Source organism: Peromyscus californicus, unplaced genomic scaffold (assembly GCF_007827085.1).
Source record: "Peromyscus californicus insignis strain IS unplaced genomic scaffold, ASM782708v3 Scaffold_16__1_contigs__length_79575227, whole genome shotgun sequence".
Classification (NCBI taxonomy): Eukaryota; Metazoa; Chordata; class Mammalia; order Rodentia; family Cricetidae; genus Peromyscus; species Peromyscus californicus.
Window position 1 is genome coordinate 60,288,883 of NW_026294458.1, and position 24,725 is coordinate 60,313,607.

Sequence of the window (24,725 nt, forward strand, 5' to 3'; positions counted from 1 at the left end):
GTGTTCAACATTAAAGTCTGACCCTTGCCCAGATAGAGTGCCAAGGTCAAGGCAGAAATCATCTCCAGGCATGTAGCTGCCAAGCCAATGGGCTGTCTTTCCTTAGACCTACCACACAAATACACTCTAAGCATCAGTTAAAACCAATCTAGAGCCCATCTTAATTTGGATTGATCATAACCTTTATTATGTCATTAAATCTTATCTAGCTTCTTGAGGTAATTTATTAGTTAAGAATCTAGAACTTAAGTAGCTTATAATAACTTTTTAAAAATGGGCTTATTTTATTGAATTGTTGATTTTTTTTTTTTTTTTTTTTTTTTTTTTTTTTGGTCCTGGTAATCTTTTTCTTTTCTTTTTCTCTTTTTTTTTTTTTTTTTGAGGACTAATTTCAGTACACTGGACTCAGGGCTGAGAGCTGATTTACTTTACCCAAAACCTAACACAGCAAAGAAAGACAGGAGAGTTAAGAAGTCGAGTGGGGCATCTACTTTTATGGAGACTGACACACAAGATCCAGAATAGTATTTTCTTCCTAAGCTAACTCACAATTGCTTTCATTAGAAAACAATAATGTGCTTTATTTCCTTGGATATTTGCTTTAAAGAGTGATTAATTTCACTTTCAAATGCTGTTAGTATTTAAGATAGCTCAACTTGGCAGACTGCTTCTCCAAATACTATCCAAAACACATTTATCTTTGGAAAGAAAGGTAACAGTTATAAAAACACTGTATCCCCCAAATGCAGTGATCTTCATATGGGTGAACATATTCACACATGGAAGTGCAAATACACATGGCCATTCAAATACACATTTATAAAGACAATGAAAAATACCCAAAATAGCAATTTTATATATAAAATTTTATATTAAAATATTGCTCATAAATAAGGTGATATTATGAATTCTACTTCCCTCTTAAAAATTATCTCTAGCAGTTTAGACTAACGTAAGACCTTATTAGGCTTCTATTGTTTTGACAGCTGAGTTACAATAGAAAATGTCCAATAAAAACACACTGTAACAGTATATTTAAGTAGTCACACATGGTAAAAGTTAGGGAGGGGCATTGAGTAATTATAAGAAAAAGTCCCCAAATGAAGCCAAATGATTAACCCTAGACTAGAGTGATCCGCTTTATTAGGTAAAGATAATAAGTATTATCTTATGTTTTGCAAGTACAACAACCATAAAAATGGACCGTAACTTTCTTCAAACATTTTCTAGGTACACATGCTTGGCAGACCAGCAGGGTGAAGCACAGGAACTACGTTCAGTTCAGTTGTTTATGGGCAGGTGTGACCTCGTTCCTGCCCGGCCAACTTGCAGGCATGGTAACTTGGAGTAGTTCTTGAGAAGCTGCTCGATGGCAACATGGCGGACATGGAGCTCTGATGCCAGAGAGTCTTTTTCTTGCACTTGGTGAGTTAACTCTTCAAAAACTCCTGTGAGGATTTCAAAGGCAGTTTCAGTGTTAGGGAAAAGGGAGCTAACCCTGAGACTTCTGTTTGAAGTAACAGAGGTACCATGCATTGGGTAAATCTCAGGATTTACAGGAAATTCATTTGATACCAAGGAAAACAGCTGTTTTCTCTGCAGCCTATCAGTGGGGATCATTCTATGGTATTTCGTGTAGACAACTGAGATGCTGTCTCCTCTCCATCAAGTGCAACTTAAGAAAGACTACAGTATACAACACAGAAACAGTGGCCACCATTTGAGCCTCTTATCCATTTTAACCTACAAGTAGGTTCAATCAATATATAATGACTTGTCAGAGAAATGCTCATTAATATCCAAGTCCAGAAACTCCTCCAAGAGGCTTGGAACAGATTCCCTGGATTTTCAAAATCCTGGCTCCTATGATCATGTATGTATGTGCTCCAGGTAAGTCATCTAAACTTCTCCTTGAATATCCTTTTATGGATAAATTCAATACTAATGGCCAGCAGCTCACAGGGACACTGTGAGAGATAAATGACATCCTACGTGTAAAGAACGCAAGTAAGTACTTAACCAATGTCAACTGGGATTACCCGTGTTAGTTTATTGTTTTCAGGTTTTGCAATTAAGTCTGCTGCTGACCGAATGCATCATATCTGTAAGCAACTTAGAGGTCTCCAACATGCAGCTAACTGCCTCACCTTAGTGGGAAGAGCTGGAGCAAGAGACAGTGGGGATGGGAATACTGTAGGTGCTGATGTCTGTGACGATGCTACAGAATCAATTCTGTGGTTTCTTTTGAAGACCCGATAGTGAGGGTATGACTGAGTTTTATTTTTATTTTTAATAAAACCCTGATGTATTTATGAACAAAACAATACATTGTTAGGGTTCTCAAAATATTCCATGCCGGTGGCTAACGTGGGACGAGAGGAATGGAAACAGGTGGTAAGGAAAACACAGCCATGTTTTAGTAACAGTTGATGCTGATAACGACAGGCAGTGGTCACTATACTTACTTCACTATTTTTATGTGTTGTTTCAAATGGTTCATAGTTTATAGAGATAACCAGGGATATTACGACTGCCTTCAGGAACTACCAGGATGCATAGCCCAGGGTACCTGTCATGGTGAGTGGTTCACAGTGAAGTCAAGGATGGCAAGAGGCAGAAGTTAGCTGCAGTCTCCCTTCTACTTAGATTATTTTTCCTGACGGTCCCAACGAAACTTTCCCTTACTGTTTGCCTCAGAATCCTCAACAGGTCTATCTTAATTTTCTAAATTTAAATAATGTGAAAGCTAACAATGTCCAATCCCTGGGGATATTTTGTAGTAACATTTTCACACACAACAAAAAGCACTGAGGGCGATTCTTTACCCTGGATTTGCTGTTGGAGCCTTGTGTTCAGTTCTTCTACTTCCTCAAGAGTCATTGAATTCACTGAAACATGAAATACATTCATTGTTACCACAGACAACCTCGGAAAGTGAGTTTCTGTCAGTGTCTTCGGCAAAGAATGTGCAGCTCATTCCCAATACAACTTCCAACAGAACCCCAGGTCTCCATCATCGGTTCTTAAAGTGTAGCACATTCTAACCACAAAACCCTTAAGGAACATGTTTTCTATGTCACTACCTCCATCATCCACAGGAAACAAGAGTTTGAAAAGGAAGGGAACGTCATCAGACTGTTGGATTCTGCTATCTTCTCTTTCAGTTTTCAGAAGTACTAGTCTCTGCCTGTTCACACTGACTCTGATTAAGCTCTGGATAAGTCACGACCTGGGGTTTTAAAACACTACTTTAAAGTACTGTGAAATGTCTATCTAGTAAAACAACCTTTACATGAAGAATTAAGAACTTGTCTAAAGACATAGTCAAGGTCTCTTTGGAGCTAAAATAATTCAAGCCAATTAAAATCACCCCAGTGAGATTTTATGGAAATGGTGCAGGCCAAAGAAGTCATTTAAAATTTTAAAATAAATGCCCACATTAACTTCTACCCTTTAGTACACTGTCAGATGTTTAAGTTGGGCTCCTGGCCAACTAGTCTATTAAGGGTTAGCAACATGGCAATGTATACTGGCCAATCGCTCTAGTTACATAAACAGTGGGAACCCTGAACTTCCAATTCAGTCTGCTGATTCCATTCCATTTGGTCACTAAAAATGGCTGAAGAAATAATGGTGCCAATGAAAGTCAGTATAGAACACATACTCAAGAGCATTCCAGAGAAGTTTTTAAGACATCTCACATTCACTGAGGTGCCATCTGTCACTTAAATATTATGTTCACCAAATCTATAATTCTACACACACACACACAGAAAATCAAACCAACCAAAACCAACTACCCCCAGCCCCCCAACACGAACAAACCACACAGTCTCCGCTCCGCCCTTCTTCCTCCCACACTGCTTACGCTGCTCTCTGCTGTAATGAGGATTCTGGGGCGGGACAGCTGCCTCTGGACCGGAGCTCATCTCTTCTTTCTTCTGCGCCTGGTTGTGTTTGTGAGGCCACAGTGCATCGGAGCCTTGCAATAGAGCAAGCCCATAGTCTGTATTTTCCCCCTGCTCCAAAATCCTTTGTGTGTAGCTCGAGATGGCACCCGTGTTCCCAGCGATCCCTTGGGCAGAGTACTTTGGCACCTGAGAGTCAAACTGTGGGAGCAATTTCTTATCTGGCTTATGCCTGAAATTAAACAGGTGATGTTGGGTATTTTTGGAACACTCGGGATCCAAGTCCATATCCTTATTTTGTGCATACTGTACAATCCAGTTTATCTTCTTACTCAGAATGGTTTTAACGCCTTCATAGGTACTTTTGGAAAGCTTGGATCGAGAACAATCCTGGTTTGCAATTAAATGATATTTTTCAAAGCAGTCTTTATGGCCTCTCAGTGATTTGGTGTGTAAAAGACTAGATTTTCGTACTCCTAAAATGAAAAGAAGACAGAATGAAAACTCAAAAAATATTCAGATTTTCTTAATAAAACATTACTTTAAACACAAATGAATCTTAGTGAATTCTTGATAGAACTCATCTGCAAATTAGAGAAAAATGTTAAATATTGACACCGATAATACGAAATGTAGCCTAATCTGTGTTTCCATTTAGCTTTCTATTCAAAATGTTTTTATTCATTTACAGTATGTGTGCACTTAGATGTGTATGTGTGCATTTACATGTATATGTGTGTTCACACAGGCTGATGTATGTGTGGAGGCCCAAGGTCAACAAAGTGTGTCTCTCCTGGCCTGCTCTCCACCTTTATTTCTTGAGACAGAGTCCTTACTGAACTTGAAACTCAGTGACTTAGTTAGGTGGTCTGGTCAATGAGCCCCCCTAGACACCGCTCTGCCTATCCTGGCCTGCATTCTAGGGATCAGAGTCAGGGCCCATGCTAACACAGCAGGGGCTTTACTTTACTGAGCCATAGCTCCAGCTCAACAATATATATATATATATATATATATATATATATATATATATATATATATATATTTTTCCGTTTTTTTTTTTTTTTTTTTTTTTTGAGACAGGGTTTCTCTGTGTAGTTTTGGTGCCTGTCCTGGATCTCACTCTGTAGACCAGGCTGGCCTTGAACTCACAGAGATCCACCTGGCTCTGCCTCCCGAGTGCAGGGATTAAAGGTGTGAGCCACCACCGCCTGGCTCAACAGTAATATTTTTATGCCTAGCAAAGACTTTCGAAAACTTTAATGATTCGGTTTGAGTCTCGGTCCAGTGGCATATTAGTGGATACAATCTAAAAGCACACACTATTGTTCCCAGCAATCACTAGTCTTCATAAAGTACATACATAAAGCACACACTGAGCTCTGGCCTCGGTAAATAAAGTAGAGAGTGATCCCTGAAGATACCCAGCATCAACCTCAGGATTCCACTTGATGCACACATGAATCTGCATTCATGTGTACCCTCACAAAAGAACACAATTACATACACTACAAACACGTGTACCCCAGAAAGCTTTTTCCCCCCAACAACATATGTTAATCATATTAAGAAAATTGTTTTGAAAAAGTCTATTATCAAACCTATTCTCATGCCTTATCCCCTCTTCCCCAGTTCCTCCCCTGTTCCTCGGCACTATTCCTACCCAGCCACCAGTTCTTGGCCCAGATCTGAGTTTTGGTGCTAGGCATGAGTTTTGTTTTATAGAACTGGCCTTAACTTATAGCAGAAAAATGACTGGTTACTACTTAACATTGTGGCCACTGTTGACCAGTGAGCATATCTTGCTTGGCCAGTCAGTCTTCACAGCTGGACAAGACCATTTCTCTCCTCCTTCTAGTGCATAGTACCTTCTGGCACTGCGGTGATAGCCAGTGGGGAGGGAACATACAGGGCGGGACCAGACTGATGTTACCATATTCTGGGACACAAGTATGTGTCCTCTTTAGCAGCAGGGTCTTACCATCAAGTTCTGGAGGGTAACTAAGAGCAATGACAATAATCCTGTAATGTCTGAGGGTCTATGGGACTTCACTAATGAGTTATGGTTTGACTTGGAAGATATACACCAGAATTAGAATATATATATATATATATATATATATATATATAATTTATAAATATACAAACATTAAAGTCTTACAAATGCAAACAATTGTTTCAATTTATTTTGTAAGAAAATCAAAATGTCTACACTTTTCAGTTTAATTTTATACTTAACTTATCAAGGTCATTTTTATCTTCTAGAAGAAATGAATTATACACAATTATTACTCATGCAGCACTAAGCCCATTAACCAGTCTAAATTCAACTCACAAGTATTCATGACATACTAGAAATAATGGAAATATTTTGACTGCCCTTTTATAGCTCCTAGTTTTCTTAGTGAAGCTTTTTAAAATATAGGATACATTTTCAAATTCAAAACATTTTTTTTCAAAATAGTCATGCATTTTTATAATTCAATACATGTTATTGGAAGTCAAACAGTTCTCCTTCCATACTGAAGGTAAATCAGGCATGTGCAGTTTTAAATGAATGCCTGCCAGAAAGATTCAGTCTAAATATGTGTGAAAATGGAGTAAGGAAAGCCACTAAGGTGCTAGGTTAAAAAAAAAACCCAAAAAACCTAAAACCAAAAACCACATTTCAAGGGAAAAGTTACATTCCTTATGCCCTCCTAACTTGAAAAGCTCAAACTGTAATTTTATGAATTGAAACTCTGGTAAGAGAATGTAACATTTGTATTTCAGCAGCATAAAGTAAGAAATCAAAGTGCCATGCTACCTGACACTGGGACTTTGTCCAGGTCTCATGCTGGGTAGCCTAACAGCTCCACACGCCGCATGCATGCTTTTGAGAACCTACAACTCTTGCTCTCAGATGGCGCTATCGGCTCCTAGAGTTCATCATGTTGAAATGAATCTCCCCGGCTTCCACTCTTAACACTCAGAACACACTGTGAGTGTGGGAGCCACTGACCAGTCAAGAATGTGAAACACTGCTCCTGAGCCGCTCCTGCCCCATGCTCAGACCTTCTGCTACTCATCCATTGCAAACCTGGGCCATTATCCACATCTTCTATCTGGTCCTCACTTCCTCTGAGAAGTCTTCTCTACCCAACACACCTAGGTTGGTTTAATACACAAGATTTTTTACAACTGCCTCTTCACTGGCTTTTATTTCTTGCCAGGTGAGTTCTGTGTAGAAAGGGGTCATTATCTAGCTTACTCATAGGCATCCCCAGCCTTAGTGTCTGTTATGTAATAAGAGGTAGTTAAAGACATCAGGGAAAGTTACAAGAATATGTGAAAAGCAGCAGCAGCAACAATAAAAGCCTTACTTTACCACCTGTCACGTACAGACAAATCACTGCAGTTTAACCCATCTTACTTAAAGGGTAGGAGGCAGTTCGGGCAGCTTACTCAGAGGTCACTTAAGGGCATCTGTCTGTGAAGTCATTCCTACACTTGAGTCTAGAGGGCTGACCATCTAAGGAAGTAGTGTGTGTGGCACTAATACAAATAGGTTCCCATGATATCAGTCTGCCAAGAAGATCACAGAGTTTACTTCATTATGTATTTTAAATAGCAATTTAGTTTTTGGTTAAATTATAACAAAACTTTAACCTCACTAAATTTTAAAATTCAATTTGAAAATATTTGTGAACATACATTAACTATCCCATGCAATAGCAAACAAAAAAGTAAAATAATAATACCAGGACTACTTCATACAATTTTTAATATAGAAAAAAAATGTATCTCAATTTATAATAGCAATATGCCCTGGTTCTTTCCTCTTAGAGTAATAAAATATTTAACTTACTCTGGATTTTCCAGGAGCCCAAACAAGAGGTTTTTTAATTGTAAAGAGAAACTGAACTTTTAAATGATAGAATTTTTTAAAGACTGTTGAGACTTTTAAGGCTGTACTGTATTTTATGTCTAATATTAGCAGTGGGACCTTAGGGACAAATTGGAAAGGAAAGGTTATGGTTTAGAGTGGTGTGTCAGAGTTAACAAGGGATGGGCTGTCATAGTTCCGGCTGTCACCCTGACACAGCTGACAAAGTGTCCCACCCCAGCCACAGGAAATAAACCAGAACACAGAGCTTTTACTTAAACCTTTCTTCCATGTTCTGAAAACTCTCCGGATCACCCACCTGGCAGGTTGTCCTCACAATTACATTCTTTAATTCTCTCTTTAAAATAAAGTCGCCTATCAACGCCCCCAGAGGGGCAACAACTAATCAAACATGAATATTTATGTATAACTGCCACGCTAATTCTTAAAATTGAGGCTATCCCTGGGCTTTTATTTCACCTGCTTACTGTGGGACTAAAATGCTTCTTCCTAGAAGAGATGAAACTCCGAAAGTCATTTTTTAAAAGCCATAACTGCCAAAACTCTTTAAAAAGTTGTACTTCTCATCCCATCCATCCTAACTTCTTGTAGATCATATGTGTGATTAACTAGTAGTGAATCAACTAAGCAGTTTACTAGTGGGTCTTGTCAAGAAACATGGTCTTGCACACGGTCCGCACTGACGCCACACAGCTTTACTTCACGTGTTCTTCGATTACATTACCTGACTACCTGGTGGACATTTAGTTATCAACTAGACCCTGTTCTGGTTTTGAGGGTTTTCCTATCGGCAAGACTGTAGGATTTTTTTTTTCTTAATCAAGCAAGCCTTATGACTTAAGGCTCCAGGTTATTAACATTCAGTAAAATACTTTAAGAATTTAAGCATATATGGGGCTGGAGAGATGGCTCAGCAGTTAAGAGCACTGACTACTCTTCTAGAGGTCCTGAGTTCAATTCTCAGCAACCACATGGTGGCTTCACAACCACCTGTAATGAGATCTGGTGCCCTCTTCTGGCCTGCAAGGACACATGCAGACAGAATACAGTATACATAATAAATAAATAGACCTTAAAAAAAGAAGAATTTAAGCACATCATCTTAAAATAAGACAATTATTTGTGCAGTAATTCATGTAATAAGTAGTGTTGCTTCCAAAAAAAATTTTTTTTAATGGAGATTCACATTGTGCCCCGTTTAGAAAATTTTCCAGGATTTAAAGTGTTTCCTTTCGATGATTTTACCTTGGTTGCTAGGAGAGTAGAAATACTTGCACATGTTAAGTAATGTCATGTTTGTTTAAGCAATTGTTAATTATAACGATGACTGGACATACACACTGTTCCATTAGAGAAAATTAAAATGAATGGAAGTCCACTTGAGGAGCAGATGACCACTTTTGATAAACAGAACAGAAAAGCAGCCCCTTCAGTAGAAGGGATGGCGCACTAAATGGGTCCATTACACAACTTTTGTTTGGTCTCCAGTGTCTTAGAGAGAGGAAACAAACAAAACAGAACATTACGTTCATATACAATTCTCGAGTTCTTGGTCGCTATTAAATCAAGTCTCTCAGCCACTGGCTAATATACAGGGGGGGCAACTACCTTGAGAACAGAGAATGTGTTCTTAGAACCCAAACAGTCCTTACCAACGCCTGAATGGATTCATGCCTATTTGTGACCTCAGAGGCTCTGAAGCCAGGTCAGCCCGCCTCAATGCGTGTTACAACCGCAGTGGTATTTGTCTGGATTGATTGGTTAGAACAAGGCTTGGGCACACCCACTCTAACTATACTACTACGCATTTGTTCAGCAAGCAGAAGGCCAGCTATGGTTCAAAAGGACACAACCATTTCATTGTTGCCAAGCTCGCCGTAAGTGGAAGTTTAGGTTGTCTGTCCTGTCCTGCTTAGACATGGAAGTAACAGTGGGAAGGCAGGCATGGAGCTGAATAGGTCCTTCCTAAATTCCACAGGCTAGGTTCCTCCTTAGGAAGCTTTACTAGTTGCTCCCTGTGCCTGCAGGAATGCTGAGATAAAGGAGAATCCTATTCTTTTACCTCACACGTTAGCTAACTCAAGTGCCACTTAGACGACAACCAAGTCTGCCATGTTCAAGGTTCTGACACAGCGTTTGAAAACAAGGCAATGGGGTATTTCTGCACTGGGTAGCAGATGGGACTACTGGCGATCACATTAAGCCAGCACACAGATGGGCTCCCTGACTTTCCCATATTTGAGAACCGTCAACTTAAGAAAGACACACAACAGGTGGTCTTACAAGGCACCAGATTTCAGCTCAGGGCTGGTTATGCAAGGCTAAGGGTTTTGTGTGTTAAGAGGATTAAGCAGGTAATCAAATCAGCTTACTTCAATAAACGAATTATAAGGGAAAACTTCAGTAAGCCAAGAGTTCAAAGAAGTTATGTTAAAATATAAACCTCAACATCAGTCAAATAACAGAGAAGCCACGGTAGAAGTGAGTTTATGGATTGACAGTGTGTATAAATTACAAATGATTTCAAAAACAAAGCAAACAAGAACACCCCTCTCCTGGTGGGTTCCACTTTCCCATTCTAACAGTTGGAAAGTTGGGAAAACACACCTACATAACAACTGTTTATTACTAAGAGAGTACAAAAACTCACACTCGATTCTACTCTCTAATTTGTATACCTGCTTTTTTAACCAGGGAGCTGTCTGTGATGATGTGTATGCTCTATCTAAGCTATTAAATACTGCAAACCCCTGCCACATGGATATTTAATATCAGAAATGAGGTTAGTGTGACCCAGGAACTCAACTTGGAATTTGGTTTCATTTTAGTTCATTGAAATTTAACGACGCCTCAGACTACTGACTAGGACGGGGTGGCTGTCTACAGACAACTGATAAAGGGGATTAGGATGAAGGGCGGGCGACATGACTGGAAGCCCCACCATCTTTTCCCTCAGTGTAATGAAGGACACTTAAGTTTGTAACCACACAGAATCAAAAAAGACTAGGTCTGTTTCCCAAGTACATTAAAACACCCCAAACTGAAAGGGGCACAATTAAATAAAATTACACCATACAAGGTTTTTTTTTTCTTTTTTTGGGGGGGTTTTTTTGAGACAGGGTTTCTATGTATAGCTTTGCACCTTTCCTGGAACTCGCTCTGTAGCCCAGGCTGGCCTCGAACTCACAGAGATCCGCCTGCCTCTCTGCCTCTGCCTCCCAAGTGCTAGGTTTAAAGGCATGCGCCACCACCGCCCGGCTACCATACAAGGTTTTAAGCCAACAATTCAGTTTTCTCAAATAAACCTACATGTTCAAGTGTTCCACTCAATAAGTTTAATTCGTTGGTCTAACATTTATTCTATTTTTTTGGATGTGATGTTATCATATAAAACTAAATTAAGCTATGATACAATACAGCATAACTATGATACAACAGACTCACCAGTTTAAATATCCTACAGGGAGGGACACTAACTTTCGGCAAGAGTGACAGTGTCTCGATGGTAAAGTTAAAAAGATGAGTGTCATTTGAAGACAGCCTGAAAAATGCGTTCACGGCAGCAACCACATGAATGGGGACAAGCCAGCCAGATCCAGTAGCAGGTCTGGAACCCAGAGCCGCAGCAACTGTCTCCTGTCTCTCCAATCTCCATCACCCCAGTTAAGGTTTGGATCGAGAAACTGGTTTTCTTACAGGTAAGAGAAATGAAGAGACCCCAGACTACGGACAGAACAACCTGTGTGTGAACCAGTGACCCTCAAGCTCCAGGGAAGTACTTTTTATGTGTTTTAAAACATCCTTTAATTATGCTGTCAAAAGCTCAAATTTTACCTTGTATTTCAGACCAATACGAGCCACACAAATGTGACATTTTAGCAGCAGACAATGTAGTTTCTCCTTACTTGGACCACAGTGCTATAAATATTTTTTTTTTATAACATTTCTCAATGGAGATGAAGGCAGGAACCTACTAATATAATGTTAGAGCAGCAAATACTGACGTCCATTTTATCTAAGGTGAGATGAACACCTTTAAGTAGTGTGGCTATTTGTCATAACTACATTTGCATAATTCTAGGGTCAAAATAACTTTGAGCTAACCAAACAAGTTAGAAGACTACGGGAAACCAATTTTTGCATAATGAAACAAAAATGATTTTTAAATGACGGAGTACCCAGTATCGATTTAATAGTGTGGGAAGACATTAAAACTAATGATAAGCCTACCTTCAGTGACTAAATCTTCTCCTGGGAACTGAAGTTACATCACAGCGGGAATTTAACCAGGCAAGGAAAAGAGCTGTGTCACAGTGGTTCAGCACTGGTAAACTGGACACCAGCCAAAGAGTCCTCCATGGGATGCTGGGACTGTGCAGAGCTGATGTGTGAAGAGCTACCTATTGACAGAAAAGGATGCTCCTCATGTATTAAGTGGATGTGAAGGACAGTAATGGTGTATGCACGACCTGTCCTCTCATAAGCACAATCCCCCTCCCCACGTGCCCTCACCCCAGAAAATCTGGTCAGAGAATCACTAAGGATAGTAAACACGTGGGATCAGGAAGCCCCCTACTCTTTTTGCTTCCTGTATTGGGACTATTTTGTTTGGGAAGAACAAAGTCATTTACATAAGTAGGGAAAATTAAAAATGTCCCAGATAGTCTTGAGAAGAAGCAGAGTTGAGTTTGAAAATGAACACTAGTGTCCCTCAGTTCAAGACAAACGAGGCTTAAGTACTGTGCCATGTTCCAGTCAACCAAATAAACAAAAAAGACTAGGACACTGAAAGTGATAGACACATTCTTCAAACATTAATGTTGAAACTTTTGTGAGAATGCTTTCTCTGCTAACAATGCATCGACCAGAATATGTAACCCGCACATGAATGGAGGCCACGCCATCCCCTCAGGCAGTCAAACCAGAACCTCAGCAGAGGTTTATTTACCTGTCAACATTTGGTGGAGAAGGAAAGGGGCACCAGGGGAGGTGGGTGAGTGAACAGAGTGCACACCGTCTGTGTTCCCCATCAACCAACCTGCACCCCGGCAGGAACACTTGCTGCCGCGGAAGAGGGGGATGGGCACAGAGGTGGAAAGCCCACAGGAAGGCCCAGACCTCAACGTCCACAGAACTGGAAGCTAGCTACTGTGTCGACAGAGCAGAGGCTCCAGAACACCCAGTCACAGCCTGCTGAGGAGAAGGCTCCTTCAACCCAGCTCCTAACACTAGCATCTGCATCACACACTACACAGTCCTGTATTTACTGACATCTCTATAACCATCATTTCTTCTCGGCCCCATAGCGGCCCTCTCACCTAATGACCCTATTCATCATTCTTCCTCATTTAGTACATTCTCCAGGGGCTCAGCGATTACACTCGAGAAGGAGAAATAAACGGCGTCTAGGACACAAGGTCTGAGGTAACCAAAGGCGTAAAACTGAGACAGGAAGAAGGGAATGGTGTCCAGAGTTACTTTGGAGGGGGAATGAGAGGCCAAGGTGATTGCTGAAAAGGGCTCTTAGCATGCTGAGCCTGGCAGTACAGGCTGTAACCTCAGCTATTTAGGAAGTTCCCTTAGAAGGACAGCAAGTTCAAAGTCAACGTGGGGTGCGGCAAGTTCAAGGCCTGCCTGGAACACTAGTGAGACCTCACCTGAAAATAAAAAACAAAGGGGTGGGATATAGCTCCGTGACGGAGCTCTTGCCTGGCACACCTCAGGTCCTGGATTTAGTTCCAATACTTAAAACAACAGGAGGAGGCGTGGGGTATGATCAAAATACACTCTATGAAGTTCTTGGAATAACAATATATATTTTCAAAAGTAGCTCATCATGTTATGTCTGGCATGCTACATCTGGGAGCTAAGAGCTCAACCTGAAGGAAATGGAGGACTCATGGATGAGTTGTAAAGAAACAAATGAACGATCAGACTTGTATTCTAAAGACCCTTCTCAGTGGTATTGAGGGAGAGGCCTCAGAGCGGGTGTGGAGAGGAAGTGGTTTCTGCGACAAAGCCAGTGAGGGACTAATGCTCTGGACAGAGGAGCAGCAAGGGCAGGGGACATGGGTGTGACCAGACTGCTTCTGGCCCATAGCAGACTTGCCTTTGCAATTGAGAGCACCACCCTCTGCAGGGAAGCCCAGCCCAGAAAACAGTGCCCGGCTCCATGTCAGCCCCAATGCACCATTTCCTACGGAGACGAGGCCTGACTTTGTTTTCTTCACAGGCCATGACTATGTGAATGTAATACAGAAATCACCTTGGAAGCCTGGGTGCTTGACTTCTATCAACTCTCTGGGCAAAGGTCTCCATGATTTCCACCACAACACCTGTATCTGCTGCTGGAAAGGATTCTGTCCTAAGCACTGAAGACTTTCAATGAGAGTTCATGTTTTCACATGTCTCATCTCACGTCTGCCTAGTGGGATGACTTGTCTATGGTTTTGAGCTAGAAAGTCATTTGTATGCATTTATGTATGTTATTGATAAGAAGGATATTATTTCTAACAGAGTAATCTGGTTTGCATCGTCCACATGCTTGTTTTCAGCACGGATCTAAAAGCACTCAGGATACCATACCGGCACGGTGAGTGCCCACGCCGCTGCCGCCGCATCCAGAGGTAGTGTTTGCCTGTGTCAGAGGAACCCAGAGAAGCAGTCCAAGACAGCCTGCTTCAACACTGCTTGCTCTGTGTTTGGGGCAAGGCACTGTTTTTATATGTCCAGTTTACTAAGATAACTAGACACAACTGTTAGTACCAGCTGTACTGGACTGTTATTCTGAAGGGAAGATAAAGCTCTTCTGTTATATTAGTAAGACTTGCAGCTTGTGAGTAGATCTCATAGTATTCAGTACACAGATCAAAGTGTCCTCCCGGGTCAGTTTACAAGAAAAATCTTTGTTTGTTTGTTTGTTTGTTTTGTTTTTCAAGACAAGGTTTCTCTGTGTAGCTTTCGAGCCTGTCTTGAAACTCGCTCTGTAGACCAGGCTGGCCTCGAACTCACAGAGATCCGCCTGCCTCCGCCTGCCGAGTGCTGTGATTAAAGGTGTGCGCCACCACCGCCCGGCTGGAAGAACAATCTTAAAGGCAATTAATTCTCTGAAGTTCTTCCAGGTTAATTCTCATATGCAACCCACTGCTCTGCTAGTCCTTCTGTAATGGCCTGGACACTTGCTGGTCAATCAAACAGACTCCAGTCTGGTCTTTATGGAATTGCACAGGGAAAGGAAAAGGGTGTGGGAGACAAACACACAAGCAAATTCCTACAGTAGTAAAGTGGACACAAGACCACTGAGAGGAGGGTGCAATCAAGAGAACAATATGGGGCAGGGGAGGAAATGGGGGCATCTTTAGTCCCCAGTGGTGGGGAACAGAGGCAGTCGGATCTCTGTATTGGAGGCCAGACTGGTCTGCCTAGTGAGTTCCAGTCTGACAAAGCTACATAGCAAAATCCTGTCCCAATACAAGAGGAAAGAATAACTAAAGGGAAGTAGTGGTGGGCGGGCAGGGCGAGCAGGCTGCTCATTTGAAGGAAGTTTCGTGTTTGTGTGAGGCAGGCTCTGAATCTGTATCTTAAGCTGGTCTCCAATGCACCAATCTCCCTGCCTCAGACTCTTGCCTTCTGAAATAAGCCTCTACGCCCGGCTGAGGAATTTAACTTCTTAAGGGATTTTCACAGGCACAGTCAGTTTGGGGAGATGCCCTCCTGCATAATTCAGCAAGGTGTGTAAGTCTTCTCCACCTCCATACTTCATCTCCAACGGCAATACTTGTGGTGGCAGACACAAGGCGGATTTCAGTTATTTTATCCACTCATTCAAATATGACATATGGGGTAGAATAATTTTCCTTTAGACATGCAGTCTCAGGTGTTCGTGGGTTATATAAGTGGAGCTGTCTAAAATTAGCTACAGATACAGACATTTTGAGGGGAGGGGGAGAAATAGACGGCGATCTGCTAGGTACCTTCATGTCCAAGGTCACAAAGACCAGGGTGACACTAGAAGGGCTTGGGCAAAACACCAATATTGTTTCATGGAACAAAACACATACAGAACACTGCAAGACAGCCGGTAGGAGCAGTCAGAGAGAATGGGAAAACCCCAAACCGAGCGACACTGTCAGAGTGAGCGGCACCATCACAGGCAGGGCACCACCATCACCTAGACGGTGCCACCATCATAGCTCTCTATGATGTATCCTGCATCTCCATCATAGGGAAGGTGCTACTACTACAGAGACGATGTCACTACCATAGAGAAGGTTTCACTTCCAGAAAGACCAGATCAGACTGTCTGATCTACAGTTAAACCAGTGTAAAGGTAAGAACGTCCTAGAAGCATCCTCTGCCCAGGGGCTGTAGGTGTAACATCTCTGGCATCAGAGACCTGGACATGAGCCCTTTTGTGCCTTTTACAACCTACGTGACTAGAAGGTAACTTTACTTGAGTGCTTTCATTATGTCACATACCAATGAGGATAAAGTTGTATTCGGCCTTCAAGATGGGAGAAATCTACATGTCTGCTACAGCAACTGCTAGACGACACTTAAAAAATCAGTTCATAAGGTTAAGCGTTTCCAGTTTCCCCACTCATGTCTACGATGTTTTTTGCTACGGATTATCACTCGATGAGAGGAAGTATTAGTCACTTCTTGTTGCATATGTAGATGAGCATGAACTTCTGGACAAACTCAACATGGCAGATGAGGAACCTGCTGGGTCTCACAGTAGCGGGGATTCCCATCTGCTGCTCTGGTTTTGGAGTCCGTATCACTGTGTGGAGTTTTGGGACTTCAAAGGTACAAAGTAGGAACCTGTGCTCCTTGTCACCCAGCCAGTACCAGTCACTGTGGAGCTCCATTCTAGACATCAGGACAAAGAAACAGATCTGTGCTCCAAGGCCAGGCACTTCTGGACAAGGGACAATAATGACAGCTGAGCTTTTCAACATATACCCTGGCATAACATGTCAGGACTAAGAAGGAAAACTAGGAAGCTGTCTTGCAGGGGACAGCCGGCAATCAAGACAGCAGTGGTGGCTTTGGTATCTTGGGAAGGAAACCCAGCTAGAAAGTGGCAAGGTCAAAATGGAAGAGCTGGCCCAGGCGCTCATTTCCAGAGCAGCAGTGGAGTGATGGCGGTTGGTTTCAGCCGCCCACAGATCCCCAGGGAAAGGGGAGCTACTCCATTAGTCTCTTCTGAACAGAGGCTGAGAGAAGCCTGGGAGGAGTCCTAGCTTAAAATACACGACATGACTTAGGTTTCATTTCATTCCTTTTAATCTAATAATAAATACCTGGGGCACTCTCTGGGCAGTTGGATTAATTATAACATTCTATAGACTGAGATAGGTCCAAAAAAAAAAAAAAAATGGAAAATTCTTACAGCTTTCTGACAAGATCACTTTAAGTATGGCTGCATTTTGGTGGTCTTCACAGTGCAACCCATCATCCAGTGAGCATTCATCCAGTTCAGCCCCAAGGCTAGAAGATTGATCTGAGCACTAACTGGTCTCAACCAATGGAAACAGTTTGCCTTCAATATAGTGAAACCTTTAGTACTGGGGTAAAAAAAAGTATTTGTAATGCTGGCCCATTTTATTAGTTGACTACTCAGTACACGCTATACCTTTCTTGTAAAACATCAATTTTATCTGGAGCAGCAACTCTTGAACATAATGAAGGAACATAAGGGCAGGAAATTGGTTGGTGGAACGAAGGGAAAGCTCCATTTCCACACAGGAGGCAATGTTGACACAGTCTTTTCTATCCAGGAATAAGTAAATAATGGCAAGAGTAACCTCAGCCTCCCTTGGCTTGTGACACAGCCTGAAGATAGAAACTATGTGTGACGGAAAGTGAAATAGACCATAAAACAAGCTTGGGTCTTTCTGCTCATGGAGTGCAGATACCAACTCTGGAGTTCCTAAATCAACTTCTTTTGGGGTATGTGTATGTCCATGATAGGGTACACGTGTGTGCAGGGGCAAACTGGGGGTCAAGGCCAGGGGCTTTGCTCAGTCACTCTCTACCTTATTTTTAGAGATGGGGGGGGGGGGTCTTTCACTGAATGTGGAACTCATCGACTAGCTGGACTGGCTGGTCAGTGAAACCCGGGGTTCTCATGGCTCTGCCTCTCCAGCACCAGGACCAAGGAGCATGCTGGCAAGGCTAGCTTTCACTTGAACGATAGGGTTCACGCATTTCTCATGCTTACACAGCAAGCATTTTATTGACTGCGCCATCGCCCTGGCCTCCAACTGCTTTTGGTATGACAAATGTAACTATTCACCCCACTCCATTATATTTCAACTTCCTGTGGTATATAACCAAACCAGATCCTAACAAATAAGCCTTCATGACCAACATTTGTGGGACGCCCAAACTTGAAACTCAACCCAGACTTTTAAGTTACTGAGACTAGTAAGTCAAGGAGAAAAAAGTTTAAGTAATCAAAATAGGCTACTATAACTAGGTCAGGGGTAAGACTTTGAACCTAGCTCCTCCTACATGGAGTTAAGACAAGCCTTTACCAGGTGCCAGTCTAGTTTCGGCTACTTTTCTCTGGAAACATTCTATAATTTCAGCTCATCACTGGTAAAATCTGCTTTCCACATCCCATCTCTTATGTCTGAGGGGCTACAACAAAACCATTTACCAAGCACCCAGTCATTTTCAGTGATAACAAGAGCAGTTAAGGGGAGAGATCGTTACAAGTACAGAAACCGCATTAGGTTTCCCATTTAGGTTAACTAAAAATGGCATTTGTGTCGCTTTATCTTTTCAAGATTTCTTTATTTGATGTGTGTGGATTTTTGCCTGCAAGTATGTCTGTGTACTGTGGGTATGCCTGGTGCCCACCGAAGATGGCATCGGTCCTGCAGAAGTGGAGTTACAGATGATTGTGAGCCACCTTGTGGGTGTTGGGATTCAAAACTGGGCCCTCTATAAAAGCAGCAAGTACTCTTAACCCATCTCTCCTGACCATTTTTAGTTAACCTTAATAGGTGGTGTTGCCATCATGGGATGGGAAACAAGAGAAATGAGCTGATGTTAGACCGAGTTCTCTGCTTCCTGGCCTCAAGCAGTGGTCAGTCTGCCTGAGTGGAAAGATGCTAGCATTTCGGGCATGGAGGAAGAACAGAAGGCCTTAAACAATAAACAACCACTTACGGCTCTCAAGCGGAAGCAAGGATTTAACGCCAACTAGTGATGAACAAAAAAGTTATGGTCAAAAATACAGGATGGACAGTAAAAGTAGGCACTGGACTCACCTATGCTTTACTAAGGCAAAATACGGGTTTTTTTTTTCTTGCTGAAAAGATTCAGGAGCTCAATTTACCTCTGTTCCCATGAAAGAACAAGAAATTCAGGAAGACAGACGATAGACTACAGAGAAGCCGGATACCTGCTTTACTCATCAGTTAGCAAACCCCAGTTCTGGAGGACCTGGTGGCTTTTAACATCACTCAAACTGTCGGTGTACCAGGAACTGGTTTAGTTTTATCTAAAAGTGGTTCCCTATAGGAAAGAAAGCTTCCGTTACCTAACTGGGAAGCCTAGGGTGCAGAGTGGCTCCTGCCTCCCTGGATCCTCTCCCAGGACCGTTACTGCCTTTGATACATTTACCCTGGCTTCACCAGTTTAGGGCATGGTGGTGATCTGGTTATTAAGTAGGTTTAGAGAATTTACCACCATAAACTAGAGGTCCATGCAAAATCATAGAGCACCTGAGGCCAAAGTTGGGCCACAGCCTTCTGTTGGTCTGTTTTTTATCTGACTCCTTATCTTACAATGCACAAACCACCCTACCGGTGAGTTCTGGGCATGAATAGTTCATGACTGGAGCCCCTGGAATACATTTTTAGGTTTTTGAAGACTAGGACCAGGCCTTGGAAACACAAAAGTTACTTGGCACCCTCTTTCCTTTTAACTACTGTGAAACCACAGGAAAAAGAGAACTCGGAGCCATAACTAGAATACAAAGTCCCTGCAACAAGATCAGACTGTCTGTTGTCAATTCCCTTTCTTCCTTTGTCTCTGTTGTGGAAACACATGCATGCACACAGCTTTGAAACAAGAGGCCCATTATCAGACCAGTGTTCACTGGATGTCAACAATCCAAAGTAGAGAAGATGCTGTTTTTATTTATGAATGTGTGAACTAAAAACTAGCCCAACTGCCATGATCCTCAAGACACTTTCATTTCACTAGGGCTCTTTGCAGAAAAAAAGTAAAATGCTTGAGAGGAAATTTCAAGCTTTGTGTTGTTGTTGTTAAGAAACTAAGCAACAGCGACATTACCATACTACAGAGAAACCTATACTGAACTAGTAGAGGTAAATGTCTTACTGAAGTGCTCCTCTTACATTCCCATTGTGGAGAAAAAAACTGTAATAATAATTCGAGACACTAACTAAGATGAAGACTCTACCCTCCACTTTTTCTGATACACAATTAAATCACTTTTTTCACTTGTTTTAAAACATTGTCTGTGTGAGTGTGTGTGTGTGTGTGTGGTGTGCATGCCACAACTCACATATGGAAGCCAGAGGACAGTTTGAGAGAAATGTTTCTTTCCTTCCATCATGTGGGATTCAGGATTTGAACTCAGGTCCTCAGGCTTGGCAGCAAGTGATTTTACTGCATTAAGTCATCTATTAATTTTTTTTTTTAAACCTGGGTACTGACATAAAAATTGATATTTGTGGGAATCTTTCCCCATTTTCCTACAACAATAACAATACTAGACACTAAACACATGTTTATAACAAATAGCACCTCAGCAAAAATGAAAATGCATTTGTGAACGAGGAACTAACACTATGGATAAACTGAGAAGAATTCTGACTCTAACTCACAGAGAAGATGAAACAGTTCTAATCCAGCTGAGAACTGTTTTTGTCTGTTTTGGACTGATAGACAATGATTATTTCAAAAACAGGGTAGTGCCATGCTTACATATCAAGAGCTAAACAATTACTTAAAAGGCATATTCATTAGGGCTAGAAAAGCAATTATGAAAATTGAGTCTCTGCAATAAAATTTTATTATGGGATAGTGACTGACTTATCAGGAAGCACTGGTTAGGGAAAGCTGGCTGAACCAAAACCAATTAGGATTCAGGAGGAGAGATTTCTAGCATCCATCCTACAATTATCTACCTATTGATAGTCGATCAATGGAATTAAGGTCACACACACGAGAACCAGATGGCCAAGCTTCAGAGCCCAGGACTATCAATTACTAGCTATGAGACTTCAAAGTGCATTGCTTAGGTCTCCAAGGTTCCATTCCATCACATGCAAAATGAGTAATAATAGCCGGCCTCCCAGAGCTATTTTGAATGAAGATAATCCAGTAAGACGCTTAGTACAATACTTGGCACAGATGTGTCCCCAGCAAACATTGGCCTGGCGTATAACAACAGCTTGCCACTCCAGCAGCCTGGCACAGCCCACCAGCCAGACCTCAGTTCCTTCCACCAAAAACACAAGAGGCTGCTCTTGATCATTTCTGATGTCTCTGCCCTTCTAAAATGTAAACTTCTGCAAGGTGTCAGAATACACAGGGGAAACCGTGTTTCCAAGGAGTGTATGTACACCCCTTTCACTGTGGCAGGGAGAGCGTGGTCAAATAAACTCCACTCCGGGATCATCCTTCTTAAGTCATCCTTTTAAAACTAGCTGTAATCACCACATTTACTAAAGCCAAAGTAACAGGCAGTCTACTTAATCCACAGAAATTCTATGATGCTCCATGACACACTATTCGGAAGCTACAACATGTCTGAGTAACAAGTCCTAACAGGAACATCAAAGTCTATGATCACATCACGTGTGCGTGCGTGCGTGCGTGTGTAGCAATAAGGGCATTTTGCACCTCTTAACAGAAAATAAATTAAAAAATAAATAAATAAATAAATGATCATGAAAATCTTTAAATACATAGGCCAAGACAAAATAAAATGATGCTTTCAAACTAAAACCTAAAATATCTAGTATCTAGCAAGGTTTTCTCCATTGACCTAGTACAACCTCAAAATTCAAAAAACCAATTTTATTTTTTCGGGAATTTTCAGATTTCCTTTCAGGGTGATTCATATATACCTAAAAAGATTCGGGGTTTCACTATGACCATGTGAGGAGTAAGGTTACATCCCATGTTTCCTGGAAACAAGCTACTGGTATTGAGGGCGCAGTTAACTGTGCATCAACCTTCAGCAAAATGTTCATTTCAGTTTCTCAAGAGTTTCTTTTTTCAGATTCTCACAGTAATACTACCATCAAGAAAATTTAAAAAGTCCTTATGGTTTTTAAAAATGACTAAAAGTAAAGGATGTTATTTAAAATTTTAGAAGCTTTTCACACGATGGGAAAACAGTGACTAAAAGAGTTTGGGCCGAAAGGAATAAAATCACATCTACCCGTGTAAACCGTCATGTTGATTCTTAATACGAGAGAGACACGTGTGCTAAAAAAAAAAAAATCTCATGTTTACCAGACAATACCGGCACTTCCTTTCACCTTAGTGAAAAACGAAGTGAACAACGTTAAGGGTTTTAAAGGCAAACATTGCCCTCAGTTCACAACTGTGTTAACTCCGGCTTCATTTCCAGAAAAACGTTAGCAGGTCATCTTAGCACCGTCTCTGGGGCATTTAAGCCCTTTCAGTTTTACCTTCAAAATTTCAGCCTAAGTTGTACAAAGTTCATGGCGTGCAGTTAAAAACCACAGCGCGTCCTTACCCTCGAGATTCAGCTCAAAGCAGATGTGGCAGAAGGACAGCGTCTCCTGGTCTGTTCCCAGTTTACAAACGCTGCAGATGTTGTCATCGTTCAAGTCAATGTTGACAAACTGCTCCTCTTCGTTCATAGTGCCCCTGTGAAGAAAGGGAAAAAAGTCAAGTGACACAATGGCAAGAACTTGCTGAAAAGGCCTGCGGTAAGGCACCCACAGAAAAACGAAAAAGGCGGCGTTTTGCACCAGCCTCCCCGGGCGAGCATCGCCATGCTCGGAGCTCAGGATCCCGGCTCTACTGTGAAAAGCCCGGGGGCAGAAAAGGGGCTGCTGCCCCTGGGTGACCCCCGCCGCCCGCCCGCCCGAGTCGCTGCCGCACACAAACTAGGTCTGTCAACCAACTTCAGCTCCGTCCGGGCGGCCAGACAACTTCTCGGCGGGCGCCTGGAGGCGTCCCGCTAACTCGGTTACCCCGCTCCCCGGCTCCGCCGCGGGAAGACGCACGTGGGGACGCGGACACCCCGGGAAGGGACGGCTCCCGTCGGGGACCCGGCAGCCACCACGGTCCGGAGGGTCCCGGGGGCGCCACTCGAGCTCGGGTCGTGGGTAGCCGGCGCGGGGTGGGACCCGGGTCCCCGCCGCACACGATCCTCTCGGTCTGTCCGTCCGTCCGCCCGTCCCGGCACCGGCCCTGCGCGCCCAAGCGGCTCGGAGAAGGAGCTTTACCGTCCGGCTCCGCGGGCCGCCGTCCGCGCGCCCCGATCCGCACTATTGTTTCCGCCGCCGCAGCGCAGACGGCCACCGCGCTCTGCTCCGCCCCGCCCCGGCCGCCTGCGCCAACCCCGAGCCGCCCACGGGGAGAGCGGCGGGGCCGGCGCACGGTCCCGGGGCCCCACGTGGCCGCCCCGCCGCGAGGAGTTGCAGCCGCCCCCCTGCCACCCGCGCTCGCACGGCACCCCCGACCCCGCGCGCACCCCCCTCCTCCTCCTCCCCGGCTCCGCAGCGCGCGTCTCGCGCCCCTCCGCGTGGCGCACATGGACCCGTCCGGCCCGCCTCCCTCCAGCCCCTGCAAACTCCAGCAGCCGGCGGCTTGCAGGAGCCGACCCACGGGGTGCGAGGAGGGTTTGGGGTGGGGGAGAAAAAAAAAAAGCACACACGCGTGGGGAGTGGATTGCTTCGAAACCAGGAGCCTGAACCGCGTGCTCTCCCTGAACTCCAGTCCTATGTTGGTTGACTTACAGAATGAGATAAAAGTTGATAAATCAGGTATCTCGGTTTAGGGATAATCCTGGAAACAGAGCTGCTTTTCCTTCAGAGTGTCTTGATGAGGCGCCCCTCCCCACAATATGGTACATCCCATGCGCATCCACGGAGGACATTCCCGAGGCCCCGCCTTTTGTTTTTATTGCCCACCCTTCTTAAACTTTTTTTCTCTCATTAGCATGTAAATTTGCTTTCATCATAAGCCGTTCCTGGGCCAAAAGTCTGCGTAACACTTCCAGTTACGTTTTCCATAGTAGTCTTTCTCAACAGCCCACAGAAGAGAAACCGGAAACTCAGCTCTCATCTTTGCAGCTTCGTGGTGACTAACCCCTTATCGCAGTTCCTTAGAAACAAAAACTGGAGCTTTAACTCAAGGCTGCTGGGGTAAAGCCACTAATCCACATCTCAGAAAAAACTCATCCTTGCCCATGCTGCTGAAGTGTAGTAGATCACTCAGGGACACGGACTTCATGTGACATTGTTACTAATGCAGAATCTCTGGTCCTACCCCAAATCCCCTAAATCAGTACCTTCGGCTGAACAAGACCCCCCAGCTCCGTGGACTTGAGGGGCCTCAGCTGTTGTTACAGTGTTCGTTATGGCAAGCCTGCCAACCTGAGTTCCATTCCTGGTGGAAGGAGAGAACTGTCTCCACAGAGCTGCCCTGTGAGCCCACATTCACTCACCGTGACACAGGTCCAATAATAATAATAATAATAATAATAATAATAATAATAATAATAATACACAGGTCCAATAATAATAATAATAATAACAGTAGTAGTAGTAGTAAAATATTTTTAAAAGTCCCAGATCTCTATGCACATTAAAATTTGAGGTGTGCTAATTGCTAAAATATCTCCCATCTGGATTCTACTCATCTATTCAATAAAAGATTCCTCTACTTCACTTCAGTAACAT

The 24,725-nt window shown here is 42.9% G+C and overlaps 1 protein-coding gene and 1 long non-coding RNA gene across 4 annotated transcripts; one reads left to right on the forward strand and one right to left on the reverse strand.

The window, feature by feature from the left end:
• Positions 1–474: 474 nt before the first annotated feature.
• Positions 475–23,804, reverse strand: CUNH21orf91 (chromosome unknown C21orf91 homolog). 3 transcript variants are annotated; one of them, XM_052741040.1, is made up of 5 exons: positions 23,781–23,804; positions 22,550–22,683; positions 3,869–4,384; positions 2,826–2,888; positions 475–1,448 (listed from the first exon to the last, which is right to left on the reverse strand). In XM_052741040.1, the coding sequence occupies exons 2-5, from the start codon at positions 22,674–22,676 to the stop codon at positions 1,282–1,284; spliced, it is 873 nt and encodes a 290-aa protein (XP_052597000.1). In that variant the 5' UTR covers positions 22,677–22,683; positions 23,781–23,804; the 3' UTR covers positions 475–1,281. The 3 variants fall into 3 exon arrangements, with proteins under 3 accessions (XP_052597000.1, XP_052596998.1, XP_052596999.1); XM_052741038.1 differs by lacking the exon at positions 23,781–23,804 and adding an exon at positions 23,268–23,425; XM_052741039.1 differs by lacking the exon at positions 23,781–23,804 and adding an exon at positions 23,046–23,261.
• On the forward strand, positions 10,835–13,469 carry LOC128112189 (uncharacterized). The gene is made up of 2 exons (XR_008218903.1): positions 10,835–11,399; positions 11,493–13,469. It is a non-coding gene; the product is annotated as an uncharacterized LOC128112189 (long non-coding RNA).
• Positions 23,805–24,725: the final 921 nt, after the last annotated feature.

Coding starts and splice junctions, on each gene's coding strand:
- CUNH21orf91 (XM_052741040.1), bottom strand. CDS start 22,676: ATGAACGAAGAGGAGCAGTTTGTCAACATTGACTTGAACGATGACAAC. Junction 2,889..3,868: donor TCATTACAGCAGAGAGCAGC/GTAAGCAGTGTG, acceptor TTCATGTTTCAG/TGAATTCAATGACTCTTGAG. Junction 1,449..2,825: donor GCTCCAACAGCAAATCCAGG/GTAAAGAATCGC, acceptor AAATCCTCACAG/GAGTTTTTGAAGAGTTAACT.